General features: G+C 50.7%; 3 protein-coding genes across 4 annotated transcripts; 1 reads left to right on the top strand and 2 right to left on the bottom strand.

The window, feature by feature from the left end:
- Positions 1 to 222: 222 nt before the first annotated feature.
- On the bottom strand, positions 223 to 3,556 carry LOC131101988 (zinc finger protein 32-like). Of its 2 annotated transcripts, none has more exons than XM_058047426.1 (2): positions 3,016 to 3,556; positions 223 to 1,184 (listed from the first exon to the last, which is right to left on the bottom strand). In XM_058047426.1, the coding sequence occupies exons 1-2, from the start codon at positions 3,407 to 3,409 to the stop codon at positions 367 to 369; spliced, it is 1,212 nt and encodes a 403-aa protein (XP_057903409.1). In that variant the 5' UTR covers positions 3,410 to 3,556; the 3' UTR covers positions 223 to 366. The 2 variants fall into 2 exon arrangements, with proteins under 2 accessions (XP_057903409.1, XP_057903410.1); XM_058047427.1 differs by having other exon boundaries at positions 223 to 1,180; positions 2,915 to 3,329.
- Positions 3,483 to 15,305, bottom strand: LOC131101968 (F-actin-uncapping protein LRRC16A-like). Its single transcript, XM_058047392.1, has 37 exons — positions 15,144 to 15,305; positions 14,717 to 14,814; positions 14,379 to 14,429; positions 14,248 to 14,307; positions 14,060 to 14,172; positions 13,867 to 13,964; positions 13,732 to 13,802; positions 13,505 to 13,578; positions 13,359 to 13,434; positions 13,214 to 13,302; positions 13,051 to 13,145; positions 12,898 to 12,984; positions 12,714 to 12,817; positions 12,572 to 12,649; positions 12,411 to 12,487; positions 12,212 to 12,316; positions 12,082 to 12,151; positions 11,925 to 12,006; positions 9,355 to 9,454; positions 9,235 to 9,289; positions 8,992 to 9,164; positions 8,839 to 8,907; positions 8,675 to 8,768; positions 8,514 to 8,612; positions 8,315 to 8,443; positions 8,117 to 8,227; positions 7,873 to 8,048; positions 7,701 to 7,788; positions 7,504 to 7,644; positions 7,018 to 7,084; positions 6,754 to 6,950; positions 6,580 to 6,692; positions 6,085 to 6,505; positions 5,992 to 6,019; positions 5,690 to 5,914; positions 3,850 to 4,026; positions 3,483 to 3,706 (listed from the first exon to the last, which is right to left on the bottom strand). The coding sequence occupies exons 1-37, from the start codon at positions 15,163 to 15,165 to the stop codon at positions 3,621 to 3,623; spliced, it is 3,999 nt and encodes a 1,332-aa protein (XP_057903375.1). The 5' UTR covers positions 15,166 to 15,305; the 3' UTR covers positions 3,483 to 3,620.
- Positions 15,306 to 15,573: 268 nt separating this feature from the next.
- On the top strand, positions 15,574 to 23,286 carry LOC131101976 (venom phosphodiesterase 1-like). The gene is made up of 25 exons (XM_058047410.1): positions 15,574 to 15,699; positions 15,956 to 16,043; positions 16,270 to 16,404; positions 16,480 to 16,605; positions 16,670 to 16,730; positions 16,850 to 16,947; positions 17,090 to 17,169; positions 17,242 to 17,361; positions 17,479 to 17,588; positions 17,662 to 17,727; positions 17,812 to 17,884; positions 18,141 to 18,249; positions 18,325 to 18,447; positions 18,643 to 18,674; positions 18,749 to 18,876; positions 19,592 to 19,661; positions 19,730 to 19,817; positions 19,889 to 20,061; positions 20,132 to 20,186; positions 20,255 to 20,409; positions 20,482 to 20,608; positions 20,674 to 20,751; positions 20,831 to 20,963; positions 21,043 to 21,199; positions 23,076 to 23,286. The coding sequence occupies exons 1-25, from the start codon at positions 15,673 to 15,675 to the stop codon at positions 23,244 to 23,246; spliced, it is 2,583 nt and encodes an 860-aa protein (XP_057903393.1). The 5' UTR covers positions 15,574 to 15,672; the 3' UTR covers positions 23,247 to 23,286.
- The last annotated feature ends 23 nt before the right edge of the window (positions 23,287 to 23,309 follow it).

Raw genomic sequence — 23,309 nt, 5'->3', positions numbered from 1 at the left:
TTTGCAAACGGGGTCTCCCTGTGACGTTGAACACCTGTGATCTTGGATCAATCCAAAATGACGTGTGCAATATATCAGGCAATAATTAGAAACATAGCATAGATGGACATGCACACAGCAGAGCCATAAATGTAATCAATGACGGTGTTAGCTTAGCGGCCATGACACCTGGGTTCCCTCTTTTCACGGTGAGGCTTTTTCAAAATAATGGCAGAATATGGATGGTGGTGATGCACAGCAGCTGCCGGTCCTCATGGAAGGCCTTTATTGACAGGGACAGGCACAAGAACCACAAGACACTCCACAGTAGAGCTTTAGAACTTTGCCCACGTGGACTCAAACATGGAAAGGGAAAGTCCCGGCAGCTCATTGGTCCGGCGGCGCCCTTCCGGCACACTTGTGACTCAGCAGGTTGACCTTCTGAGTGAAGCCTTTGTCGCAGACGCTGCAGCTGAAGGGCTTCTCCCCCGTGTGCGTCCTCATGTGGATCCTGACGTTGCCCTTCACCGAGAAGCTCTTGTCGCAGATGGAGCAGGAGTACGGCTTGTGTCCCGTGTGGACTCTCATGTGGGACGTCATGTTCACCCTCTGCCGGAAACTCTTTCCGCAGAAGGGACAGGAGAAGGGCTTCTCTCCCGTGTGTCTCCTCATGTGCGTCTTCAAGTAGTCCTTGCGGGCGAAGGTCTCGTCGCACACGGAGCAGCTGAAGGGCTTCTCCTGGGTGTGCGTCCTGGTGTGCTGGACCAGCGCCTGGCTGTGGATGAAGCTGCTCCCGCACACCGAGCACGAGAAAGGCTTCTCGCCCGTGTGAGTCCGCATGTGTTTGATCAGGTCTCCTTTCTGCCGGGAGCTCTTTCCGCACACAGAGCACACGTACGGTTTCTCTCCCGAGTGCGTCTTCTTGTGTCTCTTCAGGCGCAAGGCGTTCAGGAAGCTTTTTCCGCACTCGCAGCAGGTGGTGGACACGCCGCCGCCGCCGCCACCAACCACTTGGGACCCTTTCACCGGCGCGTCGTCGCCGGACCCCATCCAATCCTCATCACTGCCCTCGCTCTCGTGGCGGGGGGAGGGAGGAGCTGCCTCTTCATCGTCTCGGCCCTCCTCTTCCTGTTTAACGCGGGGGGGCTCCGGCTTGCTCTGCACCTCTTTCCCCACCACCAGCTGCCGCACGTCCTCGGGACTCTCTGGAAGACAGGCAGTGCAAGCGTGAGCGCCGTGGCCGCCACCCACTTCAACCAAAGACAGCCAGCAGCGCCACCTTATGGGCCAAGGCCCCAACTACAAGGTGACTCCAGTCAGGCCACCAGTGGATATGTAGAGCAACACCTGTGGATGTTTTATTCCTCGTAATACCACTAAACTAACTAACCATATCCGATATATGGGCTGATGGGCCGATGTATGAAAGAAGACCATTAATATACACAGAATATAATACTGTACATGAACATAAATATAATAGCCAAAATATCAAATAATATTACTGTGGCTTTCATGCGTTGGTCTGTGCCATTGCAGCCTGTGTGTCATGATATGTCATTTTTAGCTGTTGCCACAAATTTGTCATTTTCTTTGCTTTACTGGTGCTGGAGGCCTGGCTAACTTGGTGACATGGGAGTTAACACATGCATGTTCACCTTAAAACGCTGTAGTAGTCTTAGATAGTGGTGGTTATGGGAGTTAACACATGCATGTTCACCTTAAAACGCTGTAGTAGTCTTAGATAATGGTGGACGTGGGAGTTAAATCTTGCAGGTTCACCTTAAAACGCTGTAGTCTTAGATAGTGGTGGTTATGGGAGTTAACACTTGCATGTTCACCTCAAAACGCTGTAGTCTTAGATAATGGTGGTTATGGGAGTTAACACATGCATGTTCACCTTAAAACGCTGTAGTAGTCTTAGATAGTGGTGGACGTGGGAGTTAACACTTGCATGTTCACCTTAAAACGCTGTAGTAGTCTTAGGTAATGGTGGACGTGGGAGTTAAATCTTGCATGTTCACCTCAAAACGCTGTAGTAGTCTTAGATAATGGTGGACGTGGGAGTTAAATCTTGCATGATCACCTTAAAACGCTGTAGTAGTCTTAGATAGTGGTGGTTATGGGAGTTAACACTTGCATGTTCACCTCAAAACGCTGTAGTAGTCTTAGATAATGGTGGACGTGGGAGTTAACACATGCATGTTCACCTTAAAACGCTGTAGTAGTCTTAGATAATGGTGGTTATGGGAGTTAACACTTGCATGTTCACCTCAAAACGCTGTAGTAGTCTTAGGTAATGGTGGACGTGGGAGTTAACACATGCATGTTCACCTTAAAACGCTGTAGTAGTCTTAGATAGTGGTGGACGTGGGAGTTAACACTTGCATGTTCACCTTAAAAGCTCAGAGAGAGAGAATGGGAGCAACAGTGAATATCGGCTCCATTTTCACCGATATAGATTAATCTGTGATATGTGATAATCAGCCCAATTAATCGCCCCCCCATACTAAATGACATTCCCAAACTCCTTCCTGAAAGCTACTATTTCTTCCTTTCAGCTACGACAATGATCTTTTCGATACAAGTTTATTCTTCTCAAATAGATTTGTTCTTGTTAGAAAACTTTGTCATAAAATCACAGCCGATCTGCTGTCTTTTTTCTTGGAAATGTTTACATACTTGACTTCATTCTCAAAGCATTATAGCCCCCCCCCAACGAATCTACACGAAACTAAAAGATGACATCTCATGCTACTAAGATGAGTTAGCGTTCCTGCTATTTCGTTCTTCGCCATAAACGCCAACCCTTTCAGGAGAAATAGCTTCTTTTTCATATGTTGACTTTCTCACGGTCAAACTACTGCTGATGTTTTAAGTGTTTGACGCGGGCCACACTTCCGGCGCGAGAGCGTCCAAGCGGAAGTCAAGAAACCTGCCTGACGGCGTCCGGCTTGACTGCGCGGGACTCTGCGTCTTGGCATCCAGCAGCTTCCTCTGGCGGCGGAGTTCCCACTCGGACCGCTTCATCCTCACCTCGTAGTCGTTGACGAAGTCCTCCAGCAGGACCACGATGTCGTCCGCGGCCGCCGCGAGCCGCTCGGTGAGCAGCGACCTCAGCAGCGGAAGTCGAGAGGCTTCTTCTTCTCTTTGCAGCCGCAGCAGGAAGTCCTCCACGGCGGCGGTCATCCGCTGGCGAACCGACACCCGCAGAAGCTGCACGGCGCACATGCGGGCGGCTTTTTCGGAGCGGCTTTGTGCAGACACCGCCGCACACCACCGCAGTTCCGCGTCGGAGAAGATGCACTTCCGGCAGCGCGTGGTGGCGCCGGGGGAGCAGCGACACGTGCAGGAAGGGAGGACAAATGACAAACTTGGACCGGGATGAAGTTTTTGTCAACTTGAAGAGCGTCTGACGTTTGGAGGACATGAAGATGAAGATGAAGATTCTGGATGGTCTTTTTCGTTTGAACTTTGACCTTTCCTTTCAAGGAATCTGTGCTCTTACTAGCCTGTTTATTTGTTTGGAAATGGTGTCAAAATAGAAATACACACCAATGACACACAAACGACGCAAATACTAAAAGCCAAAAGGAAGAGTTGGGTCATGTGACAGGAAACAAGTCAAGGAAGACTCTGACTCAGGCTTGATCGACGCCGTCGTCTGGAGCGGCCTCCGATTGGTTGTCAGCTGACGTCGGCCCCTCCTCCCCAGACCTACGTCTCCCTGGAGACACAAAGAAGCCGCCAATCAATCGTCAGTTTTCCTCCTCCTGACCCTTTCTGGTACGCGCTTAGCACGCTAGCCAGCACACTAGCCAGCATGCTAGCCAGCACGCTAGCCAGCACGGCTAACGTTTAGCAGCTAACCGGAGGGGGCCTGAGGGTTCCGCACGTCGGCGGGGAGGGACTTGGCGCGTTCCCGCTCCTCTTCACACCTCCAAGGGGGGCGGGCACACCTCTTCAGCGATGACCACGCCCTATCGCCCCCGCCGGGGTCGCTCCTCGAGGCGGGAAGATCCAAGACGTCCCCAGAAGAAGCCGATACTTCATCACACCAAAAAAACACAAAGTCACACCACTGCTGGAGTACAATAGTACAAGTACAGCAGCAGTAGTAGAGTATAATTACTGCAGTAGTATTATAGTACAAGTACAGCTGCAATACAAGAGTAAAAGTATAGCAGCAGTCCTTGAGAAGTACTGTAGTACTGTAGGAGTACAGCAAAAGTACAAGACAAGTACCACAGTAGTACTAAAGCAGAACTACAGCAGTAGTACCAGAGTAGAAGTAGAGCAGTAGTACTAGAGTGGAAATACAGCAGTACTACGAGAGTAGAAATACAGCAGTAGTACCAGAGTAGAAATACAGCAGTAGTACCAGAGTCGAAGTAAGGCAGTAGTACTAGAGTAGAAATACAGCGGTAGTACAAGAGTAGAAATACAGCAGTAGTACCACAGTAGAAGTACAGCAGTAGTACCAGAGTAGAAGTACGGCAGTAGTACTAGAGTAGAAATACAGCAGTAGTACCAGAGTCGAAGTAAGGCAGTAGTAGTAGCGTAGAAATACAGCGGTAGTACAAGAGTAGACGTACAGCAGTAGTACTAGAGTAGAAGTACAGCAGTAGCACCAGAGTAGAAGTAAGGCAGTAGTACTAGTGTAGAAATACAGCAGTAGTACTAGCGTAGAAATACAGCAGTAGTAATAGAGTAGAAGTACAGCAGTAGCTCCAGAGTAAAAGTAAGGCAGTAGTACTAGAGTACTAGAAGTAAGGCAGTAATACTAGCGTAGAAATACAGCAGTAGTAATAGAGTAGAAGTACAGCAGTAGTACTAGAGTAGAAGTACAGCAGTAGTACTAGCATAGAAATACAGCAGTAGTACTAGTGTAGAAGTAAGGCAGTAGTACTAGGGTAGAAATACGGCAGTAGTACTCGTGTAGAAGTACAGCAGTAGTACTAGCGTAGAAATACAGCAGTAGTACTAGAGTAGAAGTACAGCAGTAGTACTAGCGTAGAAATACAGCAGTAGTACTAGCGTAGAAATACGGCAGTAGTACTCGCGTAGAAGTACAGCAGTAGTACTAGTGTAGAAATACAGCAGTAGTACTAGAGTAGAAGTACAGCAGTAGTACTAGCGTAGAAGTATGGCAGTAGTACTAGCGTAGAAATACAGCAGTAGTACTAGTGTAGAAATACAGCAGTAGTACTAGCGTAAAAGTAAGGCAGTAGTACTAGCGTAGAAATACGGCAGTAGTACTCGCGTAGAAGTACGGCAGTAGTACTAGCGTAGAAATACGGCAGTAGTACTAGAGTAGAAGTACAGCAGTAGTACTAGCGTAGAAGTAAGGCAGTAGAACTAGCGTAGAAGTACAGCAGTAGTACTAGCGTAGAAATACAGCAGTAGTACTAGAGTAGAAGTACAGCAGTAGTACTAGCGTAGAAGTAAGGCAGTAGAACTAGCGTAGAAGTACAGCAGTAGTACTAGTGTAGAAATACAGCAGTAGTACTAGAGTAGAAGTACAGCAGTAGTACTAGCGTAGAAGTAAGGCAGTAGTACTAGCGTAGAAGTACAGCAGTAGTACTAGCGTAGAAATACAGCAGTAGTACTAGCGTAGAAGTACAGCAGTAGTACTAGCGTAGAAGTACAGCAGTAGTACTAGTGTAGAAGTACAGCAGTAGTACTAGCATAGAAATACAGCCCCCATCACCTCCATCGTGGCACTCGGGTTCCGGTGCAGACGGCAATCTCTTCAGGCGAGGAGCAGGAATGGGACCTTTGAGAGCTTCAGGAGTGGAATTCTCTGACAGGAAGTTTGTACGCAGCACTTCCTGTTCCTCCAGTGGGGTTTTGCAGAGTTGAGGGGGGGCTGCTTTGGGGTTAACAGTGGGGGTTTTGGACCTGGGGGCGGCCACTGGTCCAGGTTGTGAGACGTCTGAGATGATGCGGATGCAAGAAGGCGTTAGCATTAGCATGTAGCCAATAATGCTGCCAAGGTGACGACCAACTTACCCAGGTGTCCATCTTCTTTGGAGGACGGCTACAAGGACAGGTGACGTTATGGTGAAGTTGTTTCAAAGACCCGCCCACCACATCATCACTCACCTTCTGAGCCACCATCTTCTCCTGTCGCGCCTTCATCTCAGCCAGAAGGTCAGAGGCCATGACCGGAATTCCAAGGTGACGCGGGACGACCGGATGGTCCGACTCCATGCTGTCCTCCTTCTCTCCCTCCTCCTTCTTGGCCACCCCAGCAGGGCCCGGTGAGGCATCCGTGTCGGAATAGCTGTCATCCCTATGCAGCGCCCCGGGGGACATGGGCGGAAGCTCCTTGCTGACAGAGGATAAGGGGGGAACAAAGGTGGGGGACACTGGCGGAGGCGGACTGATTGAGGCCGTCCCCTGGCTCTTCTCTGAGCGGGACGTCCGAGATTTGATCAGGTTGAAGAAACCACTCCTCCTGGATTCCCGCTTCTTTTCAGGCGCCTCCTGCGTGCTCGCTGGCACTACTTGTGCGACGGGACGTCTGAGGGTGAACAAGAGGACGTTTGATTGGCTCGCAGCGTTCGTTGACATGTGCATGCTAACAGAGCTTCTCACTTAAAGCTGACTTTCATGATGTTCTTGGAGAAGAACTCATCCACGCCCTCGTCAACCTTTGCCATGATGCCCTGATGCTCCGCCCCTTGAGGTGCTGAACTTGCTGCGACGTGCTGAAGGGAAGACACGTCACCAGATCTGCTCAAGGTATCGGACGTTTTGCTTGCGACCTACGGCGACTCTGCTGGGTTTGTTTCTCTTCTTGGGCCGAGGTCGCACTTTGGTGTGATGCTGCAGTGTCTGGTGCTCCATGTGTGGCAGCTCCTCCAATGCAGGGGTAGATGAGGGCATTTTTTCAGGCTGGGAGGGAGGCGGGTCCACCACATGGATGGGCACCTCCTCCAGAGCCTTGTCCAGGTCAAACTCCATCTCTGAGCAACAGACAATGAGAGGGACCTCCAGGTATTTGATTGATACTTGATGCTCATGAAGACTTACCAAAAGCCACCGAGACGGGCCGCAGCATCCGAACCAGAATACTCTTCCTCTTGGACTGGGCCATCATCTGGAGAGGAAAACATTTTTGTTTTTGCGTGTTTGTCTTCATCAACAACAAGTCCAACCAAGGGCGGCACAGCGGTCTAGTGCTTAGCGTGCAGACCTCACAGCTAGGAGACCAGGGTTCAATTCCACCCTCGGCCATCTCTGTGTGGAGTTTGCATGTTCTCCCCGTGCATACGTGGGTTTTCTCCGGGTACTCCGGTTTCCTCCCACATTCCAAAAACATGCTAGGTTAATTGGCCACTCCAAATTGTCCATAGGTATGAATGTGAGTGTGAATGGTTGTTTGTCTATATGTGCCCTGTGATTGGCTGGCCACCAGTCCAGGTGTACCCGCCTCTCGCCCAAAGACAGCTGGGATAGGCTCCAGCCCCCCCACGACCCTCGTGAGGAAAAAGCGTTAGAAAATGAATGAAGTCCAACCAAGCCAGTGTCTGCGTCCTCCAGCTGACGGTCACCTTCCTCCTCGAGGCGCTCCGGTTGCAGAACCATCTCGTCTAGAACCTCTGTCTCCTGAGACTCGGGACGCAACACAGGCTGGCCTTTCCTGGTCACATGCTCAGCCTGGAGACAGCCGGAGTGAGGGACAGGAGGACGAAGGGAGGGACAAAAGGACTAACCAGCGTGTGCTGCCATGTGGACAAAGAGTCCAGGATCTCGTCCACAATACGATCGGAGACAAAGGACGCCGCGCTGAGCTTCACTTCACTGGTGACAAAGAACAGCCACGCTAATTAAAGGTGATGCGGCCAAACAAATCCGAGGCTGGCTAAGGTTTGCGCGGACACACACCTAATTTTGTTAACGATGTCAACGCCCGACTGCTCCAGCAGTGTGGCGGTGACAAAGCTGCGAGGGACTATCATCCTCTCGGCCCCCGCCCTCAGCAACTCCTGACGAAGGCCGCTCCTCTTAATGACATGAGGACACAGATCCTCTGCGGCGTCCAACATGGATGCCAGCATCATCTGCAGTGCATGAGAAAGGGCTCAAAGGTTGCGGTTCAAAGCCTCGTCCTTTGCTCCAATTGCGGTACCTGCAACTCATCCTCCATTGTGGCTGCCACCTCTCCTGCCAGCGACTTCAGTTTGTCCTGGATGGCCCCGTGTAGGGCGCCGCTCTTCACATGGTACAGGCTGGGGAGCAGCTGGACGCCCCAAAGACAGAAGGAGCAATTTTCAGTTTGACTCAAGTGCACCTGTCCAGCCTACCAGTCCAGTTCAAGTCCACTCACGGTCTTGGAGTTCCTGGCATCGTTCATCAGATTCTCTGCAACCTTCATGTCATCCTGGATTACGTGGCTCTGGGAGAACATCAGTGAGTTCAGGTGATCCTGAACCTTGACACACATGGTGTCCATCATCTACAAAAAGATGAGAGCTCAGTCAGAAAGAAAGTGGCAGAGGGACACGGTGCGGACAACGGTCGCCTGCCTGTTGGGTGGTGCTGGTGACGATGCCCTGCTGCAGCCGGTACGCCTGCTCCTGGAGGTACTTCCGGGTTTCGTGGTTCCTCAGCAGGAAGCGCTCCATCTGCACACAAGCACACGACGTGAGTCAGCGTCTCGCAACCTGCAGCCACCATTTGAACTCACCTTCAGCAGGGCATCTTCCGTCTTTTCCGGGTTGATCTTGAGCGCCTGAGCAGCATCAACGATGGGAATCGGCATGAATCGGATGGTGAAGTTCCTGACGGGAACAAAAGACAGCCCATCTTTCAGATTAAACACCGTCACAGGAAGACGTCATCCAAACTCACTTCTCCAAAGCGGACGCCACTTCCTGCAGACCTTGAGGGTTGGCGTTGTTTCTGTCCCAGATAAGCGTCCTGTGCACCAGCGACACACCAGGCCACGTTCAAAGCACCGAGGAGAAAGAGGTGCCATCTTTTGGTCAGTGGAGTGTGGCTCACCTGAGCTTGGTGTTGATCTGCAGGGCCTTGGCCAGCATCTTGGCGCCCATGTCGCCCATGGCGTTCCCGCTGATGTCCAGCTTGGTGAGAGAGGCGTTGCTACCCAAAGCGTTGAGGACGATGGTGAGCTCGCCCTTCAGCTTGGAATCTGCTAGCGACAGCGAGGTCAGCGGCTGTGGAGTGGAAAGGAATGTCAAACTTCCAGAAGCCATGCACGTCCGGCTGAGTCAATGTGTCACTTACTGACTCTTCCTCCTGGATCATGTGGACCAGGTTGTCCAGGACCGGAGCCACATTCCTGACAGACACAAGGAAACGGAGTGAAGACTGAGCCATGCCCACGTTTGCTGCTTGCTAACCCACTTTGACTTGATGTTCTGGAAGTTTCTTCCCAGTGAAAGATGGCGGACAGAGCGGTTCTTGGCCAGCCAGACCAACAGCGTGCTCAGGTCTCCATCCAGACCTGCCAACAGTCGACACGATGGCACAGTGACTACTAATGTTTGGAACATTTTAATTTCATTCTTTCATTCATTTTTTACCGCTTTTCCATCACAAGGAGGGGGGTGCTGGAGCCTATCCCAGCTGTCTTTGGGCGAGAGGCGGGGTACACCCTGGACTGGTGGCTAGCCAATCCCAGGGCACATATAGACAAACAACCATTCACACTCACATTCATACTTATGGACAATTTGGAGTGGCCAATTAACCTAGCATGTTTTTGGAATGGAGGAGGAAACCCACGCATGTATGGGGAGAACATGCAAACTCCACACAAAGATGGCCGAGGGTGGAAATGAACCCTGGTCTCCTAGCTGTGAGGTCTGCGTGCTAACCACTGGGCCGCCGTGCAGCCCCATTTAAATTTTCACGAGACAACATTTCATTCCAGGACTTTCCCGTAGTGACCGCTGGGGGCACAGGAATGGGATTCCCAGGGGTGGAATATTCCCGTCCCAATCCGATTGAGGTATCTTGTACCTTGTGTGTAAGTTGTCAGGGTGCGTTCTTCTTCGTCTTGTTTTTCTTCTGTTGTTTATTGGCGGTTGGCAAGCAGCTTTTGTGTGCATTAGCGCCATCTGTGGAACAGAATCTAAACCTGTCTATATGCCATTCACTAGTCCAGTTTTTCTTTGAAAAGAACATATATATATCTATATAAAAATCTATTTAAAAAAATGTCCCAAGTTTGATTATAAAATATTAGCAAGATTGAATTTGATCTTTTCCTGTTTAAATTTATCCCGGGTGCGTTCTTTCAGCGCATGCTCAGATATGACGTAACACGCAGATCCAGACGTTCTTCACTTTTAAAAATGGAGGCCAGCAATCTGCACTGGACTGCTGTGGAAAGTTTGTTTTTGATCCAAACCAAATTTCAAGACTGGATGAATGAAAAACTGGCAATACGGAGTTATTCCAACAAGTGGAAGAAAAACTCTGGGAAGCCGATATCACATGATGTTGATGTTTACGCTTTACTGGGCATGCCCCATTGACTATTCTGGTTGATTATAGCGGCGCATGTAGACTGAAAACTAAATGTTCATTTCTAATACTTGGTTGAAAACCCCTTGCTGGCAATGACTTATTGAAGTCTTGAACTCATGGACGTCACCAGGAGCTGTGATTCCATCGTCCATTCAATGTTCTGCCAGGCTTTGACTGCAGCAGCTTTCATTTGCTGTTTGTTTGTGGGCCTTTCTGTCCTACGTTTAGTCTTTAACGAGTGAAATGCAGGCTCAGTTGGGTTGAGATCAGGTGACTGACTTGGCCATTCAAGAATATTCCACTTCTTGGGTTGCTTTTGCTGTGTGTTTTGGGTCATTGTCCATCTGTATTATGAACCCCACCCAATCAATTTGGCTGAATTTGACTGGATCTGAGTAGAATGTCTCTGAACACCGCAGAATTCATCTTTGTCACATTATCAATAAACACTAGTGACCCAGTGCCACTGGCAGCCATGCATGCCCAAGCCATCACACTGCCTCCCCTGTGTTTTACCCAGGATGTAGTGTGCTTTGGATCATCGCCATACTTTTTTCTCGCCATCATTCTGGTAGAGGTTGATCTTGGTTTCATCCGTCCAAAGAATGTTCTTCCAGAAACATTTAGGCTTTTTTAGATCTTTCTCAGCAAATAGCAAGTCTAATCTAGCCTTGCTATTCTTCAGACTTATGAGCGGCCTGTACCTTGCAGTGAACCTTCTCTATTTACTTTAGTGCTACTTTAGTCTTCTCTTTATGGTAGACTTGGGTATTGTTTCTATTCCTGGAGAGTGGTATTCATGTCACTGGCTGTTGTGGAGAGGTTTCTCTTCACCACGGAAATCATTCTGCCATCATCTACCACCATTGTCTTCTGTGGACGTCCGGGTCTTGCATTGCTGAGTTGACCAGTGGCTGCTTTCTTTGTCAGGATGTACCAAACTGGAGATTTGGCCACTCCTAATATTGTAGCCATTTCTCTGTTGTCAAGGATGGCTTGGTTCACCTGCATGGAGATCTCCTTTGACCTGCATGGAGAGCTCCTTTGACCTGCATGGAGAGCTCCTTTGACTGCATGTTGTCTTCACAGCAACATTTTCTGAACGCAAACACCTCACCTCAGATCAATTCCAGGCCTTTTGTCTGCTTCATTTCTATTGATATGATGAATGAATTGCCCAAACCTGCCCATGAAATAGCCTTCAGGTCAATTGTCCAATTACTTTTGGTCCCTTTAAAAAGAGGTTGGCCGATGTTAAAGAGCTGAAACTCCGAAAACCCTTCACCCAATTTGACTGTGGATGCCCTCAAATGAAAGCTGAGAGTCTGCACTTTATGTCCATGATGTCACCATCTTTGGAGTATGTTTCAGTAGCAGGGTAGAAAAACCAAACTTGTGTTAGTGTCCAAATATATATGGACCAACTGCAGACTGGTACCGACCGTTGTCTGAGATGTCCAGACTGGCGATGTTGGGAATCTCAGCGATGCAGCCCTCCAAGATCTGAGATCCTGCTGAGCGCAACTGAAAGTCAAAGCAGACGTGATTGCAATTTTGCGACAAGCCCCGCCCTCTTTGTGTCTGTGACAACGCTTTTACCTCGCAGCTGCTCAAATCCAGAGACACGTCGCTGAGGTTGGGGTTGCAGCCCAGACCCAGCAGCAGCGCCCTGAAGACACCAAGACATGAGGAAATGTGCCGGAGCCTCCATTTTTTTTACCCGCCTTACTTGAGTGCTTCCGCAGGAAGTCTGGTTCCCGACACGTTGACCGCAGTCAGAGCCAAAGACGAGCTGAAGAACTGTTTGAAGGATGGAGGAACCTCTTTGCACTTCCTGTACAAACGTGTACTCTCACAGCTTCATCATTCCATAATACTACATACTGCGTACTGTGTACTACGAGGGATACTAAAGTGAGGACAACGACCTGTGAGAGAAGACAGTCTTTGACATGTTGAGAACACTGAGGTGCTTCAAACATCCTTTGAGCAGAGACGCTGATGTCTGGCAGACAAACAACATCAATCAGTTTATTCTGCGCTTCCTGTGTGTGTGTGGGTGGGCGGGGCGTGCGGGGGGGGGGTTCACCTGCTCCAGTGAGCAGTCACTGCAGGACAAATCCAGAAGTTGTAAGTGGTTGTCATGACTCAAAAAGTTGTGTAGGTTCTGTGAGGAAAAAGACAGTCAGGATGGCGATGTCCTGCAGGAGGACAAAGGAGACCCACGGTACCTGCAGGTCGTCTCCTCTAAGCGAGTTTCCCGACAGTTCCAAGTGTGTGAGGGTGGCGGCCATGCTGGGGTTTACACACAGAGCCTGACACAGGAAGTTGATGCCTGACACACACACACACACACACACACACGGTGAGTTGAGTGGAGATCATTGTCTCCAGCTGTGAGGGCCTCGTCCTCACCTTTGGGAGACAAGGAGTTCCTGCTGAGATTCAACTGCTTCAGACCTGTCGCAAGTTTGGTCAGCTGACCACTCAGAAGACACATGCCTGCAAAACACAAACACACACAGTTGCCTTCTTCTGATGTGTCCCGTGGCGCGTGCGCATGAGAACCTTTGTCTTCCAGAGCGTTGTTGCTGAGGATGAGGGTGTGCAGCGAGGAGGCGGGGTTATGAGACAAGGCCAGCGACATCCTGTGAGCAAAGTCACTGAAGAAGACAACAAGTCAGGATGTCTCCAACATGTACCAGCGGGACTTTCATCTGGGACATCTGACCTTTTGAGCCCGGCGTTGTCCAGAACCAGCTCCTCAAGGCGACCGGATCGGGATACGACTCGCAGGATCTGCTCGCACACGTCTGTGGACTACAAGCGGCAGGACGCATGAATTCGCCAAAGTTCAGCGTGACAAAGACTGTTACCAGTTTGACGTCCTTGGAGACCAACTTTGTGAACCACTGGTTGAACTCCAGCACGCCCACGATGGCCACCAGATCCCTGCGCACACACACAGCTGGAACATCTGCTTGCTGGGGCGAATGATGGGCGGGGCTAAAAGCGGCCTCACCTGCTGTCCAGGTGACTGAAGTCCTGAAGGTTGAGCTCTCTGGTGTCCTGGCTCAGGTAGATGGTGTCCACATCCTGGTGGACCCAAAACCACAACCACCAAAGCCACTACTGAATACTGTGTATTAAAATATCCTTTTACTTCATACTAACTCATTATTTACTACTACTGTCTACTTCATAATAGCTACTTTCTACTTGTAAGCCTAAAAAGGATTCAGCACCGACCCACTGGACCTCGTCCCTGTAGGGCAGGTTGAGGTGCTCACACACACAGCGGTACTGATGAGAGAATCCTCCTGCAAGACATCAGCATCTCAGCAGCTTGGCCACACCCCCTCGTCCCCCCTCAAAGTTCTGTACCACATGGTCCCAGGTCCAGCGGGCCCTGCTGCTCCCAGATGGCGCGCAAGGTGGCGGCTCGCTCCGGAGGCTTCACGCTCACCTTCTTCATCAGCTTCCTGTTGGGTTGACATCACAGGAGGACGCTGAGCCGGGAAGTTTCCGGTCGCAGGTTCTGACTCGGCTCTGACTGGACGGGGCAGGCGGTACCTACATGGCCGGGCAGATCCTCAGCAGACAGAACCCGACATGAGCGATCACTTCATCCACTTCCTCCAGTGAGCTCAACCAAAGCGTCCACGGGCCGCGTTCGCATTCCAGCACCACCTGGGGGGGGGGGGGGGGCGCCTCCCGTCACCAACCACCAATGAATGGATGTGTCCTCTTTGCATTTCTTCTCACCTGCGTCGCCTTGTTGCTATGGATACCCTGGATGTCCAGGTAGCTGAGGGACTGCTCCACCTGCGCACACGCGTCCTTCCGTGAAACTCTTCCTGGTCTGTCATTCAGCACACGTGAACATGCACACCCACCTTGGAGGGGACGCGTGCTGACAGCAGGAAGGCTCGATGCGACGCTAAGGCCTGCACGCACACACGGACCAGACATGCAGCTTTATTGATTATTGATGAGAAGTTGTTGTTTCCATGGCGATGTGAACAATCAGTTCTCTTAACATGTACGCTTTCACCCCACCACGACGCAGGGGGCGTGCTGACACATGTCTGTGTGGAATGCAGTGTGTGTGTGTGTGTGTGTGTGTGTGTGTGTGTGTGTGTGTGACAAGTCTGCACAAGTCCACAGGCTGACACGGTGATGTGTGTGCACAGGGTGCGGATCGCAGCAGAAAGCTCCCAGGTTTGATACTCACCAGCACTTTGTTCTCCACCTTTTCACCTTTGACCTCCAGCTGCACCTTGCGCCTCAGGGTCAGCTTGACCCCGCGCCCCACAGCGTCCCGCACGCTCTCTACATGACATGTTAGCATGTTAGCACAATGTTTGGATGCAGCACATAGATACATGTAGCACAGAGAAAAGCTGCTCCTGGATGCACAACAGGAATTTGTCAGGCCACGCCCACTCTCACATACGGAAGTAGCAGGTACGCCCCCGCCCTCAGGGGAGACAAACAAAACTTTTTTTAGTCCAAAAGGATTTCAACTAAAGCAACTTGAAACTAGCGAAATGAAAATGAATCGTATTAAAAGAATCCATAAGCAGTTTTTGACGTGAAGACCATCAGAACCCCCCCCCTCCCGTCCCCCAGACCTCCCCCCAATAACACACACTCCTTACCGAACAACTCCGGCTGGTCCATTACTCCAGCTCCACCTTCACGCCTTTCCCCAGCTCAGCTCCCGGTACCGGACATTGCCGCCGCGACACAGGCGGGATCCACACGGTGTTGCTGTCCGGCGGGGGGAGACGAACCCAGCACAAAAGTGGGAGGTCCAACATCGAGAGGCCAGAACAGAACGGTGCCTGGGAGGAACCACAGTGACACCTGGCGGGCAAACAGGCCGATGCACTCCAATACTGGTCCGAACTGTTCTGATGGATCCCACTTCCTGCACGCTGGTCACCGAGACCACCTGAGTCGTGAGTGTCACGTGACTCAAGAGGAAGTCCAGCACACGATGAGGTTGAAGATGAGGATGTTTGAGTATTCCTGAGGTAGCAAATGGGTCACGTGATTCACCTGTTGCTACTTTTTTTTACAGGAAGTGACGTCAGGGGCCTTATCTGCATGTCCTGCTAATCAGTTACTGGAGTCACGCCTGGTCCGGAGGTCACCATCGTAAGCGTCAGCGTCTCAGTCGGCCTGATGATGAAGAAGAAGAATGTTGTTCTTGTGAGTAGCGCACAAACTACACACGTTCTTTTTTTTTCTTTTTTCAAGTTTTCCTCCATGTTTTTTTTTAGGTCAGCAGTGTTGCCATGGTTACATATCGCTTTTTGTCACATGTTGCTAAATAGATTCACAAGGGACTAAGAAGCTGGAGCCTACCCCAGCTGATGTCGGTTCACTGTGGACTGATCACCTGTCAGTCACGGGGTGCCATGCTAATGCTAATGCTAGCAAATCTTCTACTTCCTGCTTTTCACAGGTTGGCGTCTTGGCCGTGTCCGTGGTGACCCTGATCCTTGGACTTGGACTTGGACTCGGACTGGACCTGCAGCGTTGCCAAAACCAAGGTACTCTCAAACTTGCACGTGCACGCTCCTCATGCGCACCTCACACAACGCAGCCAGCCTCAAGGGGTGTTGTCATGGCAACACAGGATGCTGACTCAGCATGACTCACGTGGAAACATCTTTGAAGACCGTCCCTGCCCACAGAGCAAATTCCAGAAGTTTCCTATGAGCACGGCGGTGGACTTTGGAAGTTTGTCGTGTCCTAAATGGTGTTGTCACCCCCCAGTGGCACCGCAGACGTCATGCAGGAATCGCTGCTACGAGCCGTACGATGCCGCCGCCCCTGGCTGCAGATGTGACACCGGCTGCAGTTCCGGCGGCAGCTGTTGCCATGACTACCACGACCTCTGCACTGCCCCCGGTGAGAGCGCTACCGTGTGCCCCGGCCCTTCTCGTGCGCACCGACGCTAACCCAGAAGGCCTGGCTTGTGTGCAGGTGAGCTGTGGGAGTGCACAAGGGTGCGCTGCGGCGAGGCGCGGCTGCCGACCAGCCGGTGCCACTGTTCGCACGACTGCGCGTCGACACGGGACTGCTGCAGCAACTATCAGCACGTCTGCCTCGGTGAGACGCCGCAATGCATTGGGGGTCAGCAGCGGGCATGACCCGATGACCTTTGTCTTCTTAGGCCAAACACAGTGGGTGGAGGATGAGTGCGAGGACCTGTCGCGCCCCTCGTGCCCACCAGGGTACCAACAACACACATATTCCAACATGGGGCAGCATAAGAATGGACTGGCTCACTGCTGCCTCTACGGGCGTCAGGTGGCATTACAACACACTCAGCCTCTCTTGCTTTTGCTCGTAGTTTCAAGCGGCAGCCGCTTCTTCTGGTTTCTCTGGACGGCCTTCGGGCCGAGTATCTGCGCACATGGAGCGCTCTCATCCCTGTGTTGACCAAACTCAGTGAGTGAGAACGCATCCCGGGTGCCTCCCAGCCAAAGGTTCTCGGTCGGAGTCTTACAGCTTGACTTAGCGGCTGCAAGTGGGTCCTGGGTTAGACTCCAGCTGTGGTCATCAGTGACAGGAAGTTGTTGTCTTCTTTCAGAGACGTGCGGAACGTCAGCGTCATACATGCAGGCGGCTTTTCCCAGCAAGACCTTCCCAAACCACTACACCATCGTGACGGCAAGTAGTGCTTAAACGTGACATTGCCTAGGACATTCTTAATTAAGCCACGCCCCTTTCCGAACCTCACAGGGTCTGTACCCCGAGTCCAACGGTTTGGTTGACAACATCATGTACGATCCCGTGATGGACGCCACCTTCACTTTGTCCAGTTCGGAGAAAGACAACCCGGCCTGGTACCTGGGACAACCAGTGAGTAGTGGGGGTGTGAGGACTTGGACCTGAGTGAAGTTTAGAGTTTCATGAGGAATGGTCACATGACCTGCGGTCTTCCAACTGCAGCGCTGACTTGTTGACTTTGTTCTGAAGATTTGGCACACGGCAAAGTCCCATGGGCTGAAGTCCGGAACCTTTTACTGGCCTGGGTCCGACGTGAAAATAAACGGCAGCTTCCCGGACTTATACCGGCCTTACAACGGGTATGCGTGTGTTCTGTGGCTCTGCACAGGAAACAAAAGTCGTGTTCTTCTATTTTTGCCTTTATTTCCGCAGGAAAATCCCATTTGAGGAGCGAGTCCTGACGGTGTTGACGTGGCTGCAGCTGCCGGAGCATGAGAGGTGAATGGACCGGATCCAAGTTCCAAGTCCATGGGCCACATAGAACCTGAGCTGTCTTGTCACTGTGTGTTCTTTTCCCCCCAGACCGGACTTCTTCACCCTCTACTTGGAGGAACCGGACAAATCAGGACACAGCTTCGGCCCTGTCAGTGGGGGGGTGCGTCGTCTTCACTGAATCCAACACGTGATGTTTTTCTGTCTCGCTTGGCTTTTTTTACCTTCCCCATCATCAGGAGGTCTTATCTAGACCTCACTCTGGCTCCTAGCCAAAAGTTTTATTGCATCTTATCGCACGCCTCATCCAAATCAACGCACCGTGTCCTCCGTCCAACGACCGCTACGTCCACGAACAAACCAGATCACCTTCTCCACCTCCGACACGTACCAACATGTGTCATGTGACTGTGGTCCAGGTGGTGTCGGCCATAATGGCAGTGGATAAGATTGTGGGTCAGCTGATGAACGGCCTCAAGCAGATAGGACTTCATCGCTGCGCCAACATCGTCATCCTTGCCGATCACGGTAATGTCACATGATCAATCTGGTTGGTCAATCTGATCAGTCAGCAGGTGGAAGTCATGTCACGTGACCCAACAGGTATGGAAGAGACCAGCTGCAACAGGAAGGAGAACCTGGAGGACCTGCTTGGTGATGTGAGCAGATATGTGGTTAACGAGGGACCCTTTGGGCGGATCCGCGCCAAGGACAAGGATGCCGTCTGTGCGTAAATCTTTTTGGTCTCGTTCAGTCCTGGGGGGGGGGGGGGGGGGGGGGGGGTCAGGGCCTGAAGTGATCAGTAACAATAACAGAGTGGTAGCGCAGGTACCAGCACTGTACCGGTACCGCTTGCTAATAGTTTGTGGTGCGGCGAAGGAGGTGTGGCCTGAATGACATCATCCTGTTTTGGTCTTGCAGTGAACACGGCGGAACTTGTTGTCAACATGACGGTGAGCATGTGACATGCAGCTTACAATATAGCATGTCATGTAACACGTGTCGCGTTTGTCATTCCTCGTTTTAGTGTAAAAAAGACAATCAGAAGCTCCGCCCTTACTTGAAGTCCCACCTGCCTAAGCGTCTCCACTTCGCCAACAGCCGTCGCATTGAGGACGTCAACGTCCTGGTGGAGCCCAAATGGCTGTTTGAGAGGTATCCATCACAAACCTGTGGCACTAGCTACAGCCATCTGTCATTGTGGCGTTAGCTACAGGCATCTGTAATTGTGGCATTAGCTACAGGCTTCTTTGTCATTATGGCTTAACCTACAGGAGTCTTTGTCATTGTGGTGCTAGCGACAGGCATCTGTTATTGTGCATATTTGTCATTGTGGCATTAGCTACAGGCTTGTATTATTCTGCATATTTGTAATTGTGGCATTAGCTACACGTATCTGTAATTGTGGTGTTAGCTACAGACGTCTCTGTCATTGTGGCGTCAGTTACAGCCGTCTTGTCATTGTGGCATCAGCTTCAGACTTCTTTGTCATTATAGCGTTACCTACAGGAGTCTGTGTTATTGTGGTCTTAGCGATAGGCATCTGTAATTGCGCATATTTGTCATTGTGGCATTAGCTACCGGCATCTCTGTCATTGTGGTATTAGCTACAGGAGTCTCTGTCATTGTGGCGTTAGCAACAGACATCTGTCATTGTGCATATTTTTTGATTCGGGCATTAGCTACAGGCGTCTCTGTCATTGTGGCGTTAGCTACAGACGTCTCTGTCATTGTGGTGTCAGTTACAGCCGTCTTGTCATTGAGCATTGTGGCGTTAGCAACAGGTTATCGACAGGCATCTGTCATTGTGTATATTTGTGATTGTGGCATTAGCTACTGGTGTCTTTGTCATTGTTGTGTTGGCTTTCAGGCGCCCCGGATCCCTCAGCTTCTGCTCTGGTGGCGCACATGGCTACGACAACGATGTGGAGAGTATGCACGTGAGTGCGAGAGCAGACAAGGCTTCCATCTGGCAAAACAGACTGAAGGCTGTTTTTGTTCCTGTCAGGCCATGTTTGTCAGCTACGGCCCAAAGTTCCTTTCCCGAGTTCAAGTGGAACCCTTCGCCAACATCGAGCTGTACAATCTCATGTGTGGTGAGTCGGCGCGTGCTTCAGTGGCACGGACGTGTGCTTGCATGAGTGCTTGACCGCATGTCCGTCTACAGACTTGCTGCAGATCTCCCCCAGCGACAACAACGGGACGCACGGCAGCATGAACCACGTCCTCCGAGAGCCCTTCTACTCACCACTGCCCCCGTTGGAGCAGAGTGGACCTGTAGAGTGCCACCTCACTAACCTGGAGCCCGCCGACGACCTGGGCTGCTCCTGTCCCGCCCTGGTGCGTACAAGTCACGTGACACGTATCGGTCACCAAACAAAGTCACAACACAAAGTGGGTTCTTCCTCAGAGTGAAGGCGCCGTGGTCACTGCCAACCGCCGGCTCAACCTGACATCTGAGGAAGGTGCACGCGTTTCACCGCACTGTCGCTAGTGCGTTGCACCTTCAGCTAAACGAGCTCTCTCTCTACAGAGTCCGCATCCGACATGAAGCACGCCATGTTCGGGCGACCTCGCCTGCTGCGGCGGTCGGAGCGTTACTGCATCCTGCGCCACGAGGACTTTGTGAGCGCCTACAGCCAAGATGTCATGATGCCCCTGTGGAGCTCCTTCACGCTCGACAAGCCGGTACACCTCACACTTAAGGTCAAAGGTCAAGGTCAGCCAACGCTCACGTCGAGTAACCTTGACCTCTGTTAGAGCAACTTGGACCCCTTGCCGCCTGTTCAACCCAACTGTCTGCGAGCTGATGTCAGAGTTCCTGCATCTCAGAGTCGGCGGTGTGACCATTACAGCGACTTCCAACATGGCTTCTTGTACCCCCCCCGTACGCATGGAAACCACATGACACCCTGCGTTGTGACCCCTAATGATCTTGTGTTGTTGTCGTAGAACTGAGCGCCAGTGAGGAGCAGCAGTACGATGGCCTGCTGAGCAGCCACGTGGTGCCCATGTACCCCCAGTTCAGCAGTAATGTGGACCTCGTGCAAACCACCTCCACAGTGGACTCGTTGCTTCTTATGTCATCTGCTGTTCTTTCCCACCTCAGGGATCTGGTCCTACTTCCACGGCACGCTACTTAAGAAGTACGCTTCCATCTACAACGGCATCAACGTGCTGATGGGCCCCGCCTTCGACTATGACCACGACGGGCGCTATGACTCATTCGAGCTGATCTCCCAGTAAGACTTGCATGCTCCTTGTTTGCATCCCAGCTGGGTTCAAGTGAAAGTCACCTGTGACCATCTTGTCCGAGTCCAGATCGGCATCTGCTGGCAACATCTCCACCCCGACGCATTACTTTGCTGTGCTGACCAGCTGCAAGAACGTCAGCCACCCGGTGAGCTCCTGTGTTGGCGAGCTGCACACCATCTCCTTCCTGCTGCCTCACAGACCAGACAACTCGGAGAACTGCAAGGTACTTTTGCTTCAATGGTTTCCATTTAAGGGGGATGCCAAGACAGGAGGAAGTAGGAAGAGCATTGAAAAGGATGAAGAGTGGGAAGGCACTTGGTCCAGGAAGTGTGTTGGTGGCCATTTTTAAGAGCAAGGGTGCTGTGCAGAACTGTGGCAACTACAAAGCTATAAAGCTAATGAGCCATACCACGAAATTATGGGAAAGAGTAGTTAGAAGCTAGACTAAGGCCAGAAGTCAGCATATGTGAGCAGCAGTATGGTTTCATGCCAAAAAAAAAGTTCAAGCCCCTTCTAGTTTGCTATGGTGATGGACAGGCTGACAGATGGACTATGATGTTTAAAGATGACATTGGGATTTGTAGTGAGAGTAGGGAACAGGTGGAGGAGATGCTAGAAGAGTGGAGGTTTGCCCTGGAAAGGAGAGGAATGAAGATTAGCCGCACCAAGACAGACTATACGTATGTGCATGGTGCATGAATGAGAGGGACCCAAGTGGAAGAGTGAGGTTACAGGGAGAAGAGATACAGAAGGGGGAGAATTTTAAGTAGACCAGCCATGTTGTTTGGTCTAGAGACAGTGCCACTGAGGAAAAGACAGGAAGCAGAACTGGAGGTAGCAGAGATGAGGATGCTGAGGTTCTCATTGGGAGTGACCAGGATGGATAGGATCAGGAAGGAGTACATCAGAGGGACATAACATGTTAGAGGCCTTGGAGATAAAGTCAGTTATCGGCCAGACTGAGATGGTTGGGACATGTCCAGAGGAGAGATAGTGAATATATTGGTAGAAGGATGCTGCCAGGTAGGAGGCGTAGAGGAAGACCAAAGAGGAGGTTTATGGATGTAGTGAAGGAGGACATGAGGGTAGCTGGTGTGAGAGAGACAGATGCAGAAGACAGGGTTGGATGGAGGAGATTGGTTTGCTGTGGCGACCCCTGAAGGGAAAAGCCAAAGGAAAAAGATACGATTAACAAGGAAGTAGTGGTTCTTAAAGAGTTGGGACACCATGGAAAGATTCCAGGCAGATCATGGACACTTCATACTCAACAAGCAGGATCCAAACTAGCAAACTAATTTCAGTGCTGCTCCAGCTTTTTCTAAAATGGTGCATTCAGGTGCATCACCTAACCCAGAGGTAGGGAACCTATGGCTCGGGAGCCAGGTAGGGCTCTTTTGATGACTGTATCTGGCTCTCAAGCATTTCTTACCACAATAAAAATGTATGTTTGCTAACATTTTAAAGTAAACCATCACTGAAATGACTGTTGAAAATAATATTCAAAATCAACAACTTTCTTATGCATTTTAATTCGTCCATCTATTTTCTACTGCAATACGGCCAACCATATCTATCTTTCCTGATGATATTTTCCAGGTCAAACACCAAAACTTGATTATTACTGGGTAATGCTGTAGTCTACCTCGGTCATTGAGATGTCAAAAAAACATGTAAATGTAAACTTTCCTCCTTTAGTCAAATAGCTAAAGCTGCAGAACCAAGTCTTCTGGTGAAGATGGCCAAAAGAATGAAATACGTGTACTGAATACGGTTCAAAACTATGCAGCAGCAGAAGTTGCATTAATGGCAGCAAGTATTTGATTTCTTATTAGACACTGCGCTGCTCACGAAAGTGTGCTGGCCACACCCCATTGGCGTGGGGTAGTGTGCCTGGTCTACATAATTAGAGCCCATTATATCTAAAACTGTTGGTCTTACATAAAAATGCACACATTTTATTGCATTCAAAATGTATATGGCTCTCACAGATACACATTTTAAAATATCTGGCCTTCATGGCTCTCTTAGCCAAAAAGGTTCCCGACCCCTGCATTAGATGATTAGATGTTCACACTTTGTGTGTCAAATTGTGTGTCTAGAGTGCACAAGATGAAGCCTTCTGGGTGGAAGACCACATGTGGTTCCACCAATCACGAGTCCGAGATATCGAGTGGATCACAGGACTAGACTTCTACCAGGACAGTCGTCGACCACTCCCTGAGCTGCTGCGGCTCAAGACCCGCCCCACAGCTGCCAATCAAAAACCATAAGTGTTTGTCTTCAATGTATTTATTTGCTGTGATCATGTGATCGTTTAAAGTTGTATGCTTGAG

Source organism: Doryrhamphus excisus, chromosome 14 (assembly GCF_030265055.1).
Source record: "Doryrhamphus excisus isolate RoL2022-K1 chromosome 14, RoL_Dexc_1.0, whole genome shotgun sequence".
Taxonomy (NCBI): domain Eukaryota; kingdom Metazoa; phylum Chordata; class Actinopteri; order Syngnathiformes; family Syngnathidae; genus Doryrhamphus; species Doryrhamphus excisus.
This window is presented reverse-complemented; position numbering and strand designations above follow the sequence as displayed.

What these genes read in the sequence shown, in the direction of transcription:
- LOC131101988 (XM_058047426.1), bottom strand. Translation starts at nt 3,409, where the DNA reads ATGTCCTCCAAACGTCAGACGCTCTTCAAGTTGACAAAAACTTCATCC. An exon ending in ACTTCGTCAACGACTACGAG is followed by an intron (nt 1,185 to 3,015) that starts GTGAGGATGAAG and finishes CCTGTCTTCCAG; the next exon opens with AGAGTCCCGAGGACGTGCGG.
- LOC131101968 (XM_058047392.1), bottom strand. Translation starts at nt 15,165, where the DNA reads ATGGACCAGCCGGAGTTGTTCG. An exon ending in GAACTCCTTGTCTCCCAAAG is followed by an intron (nt 12,818 to 12,897) that starts GTGAGGACGAGG and finishes TGTGTGTGTCAG; the next exon opens with GCATCAACTTCCTGTGTCAG. An exon ending in ACCCGAGTGCCACGATGGAG is followed by an intron (nt 4,027 to 5,689) that starts GTGATGGGGGCT and finishes GGTGTGATGAAG; the next exon opens with TATCGGCTTCTTCTGGGGAC.
- LOC131101976 (XM_058047410.1), top strand. Translation starts at nt 15,673, where the DNA reads ATGATGAAGAAGAAGAATGTTGTTCTT. An exon ending in TCGGCCCTGTCAGTGGGGGG is followed by an intron (nt 17,885 to 18,140) that starts GTGCGTCGTCTT and finishes ACTGTGGTCCAG; the next exon opens with GTGGTGTCGGCCATAATGGC. An exon ending in AACTTGTTGTCAACATGACG is followed by an intron (nt 18,675 to 18,748) that starts GTGAGCATGTGA and finishes TCCTCGTTTTAG; the next exon opens with TGTAAAAAAGACAATCAGAA.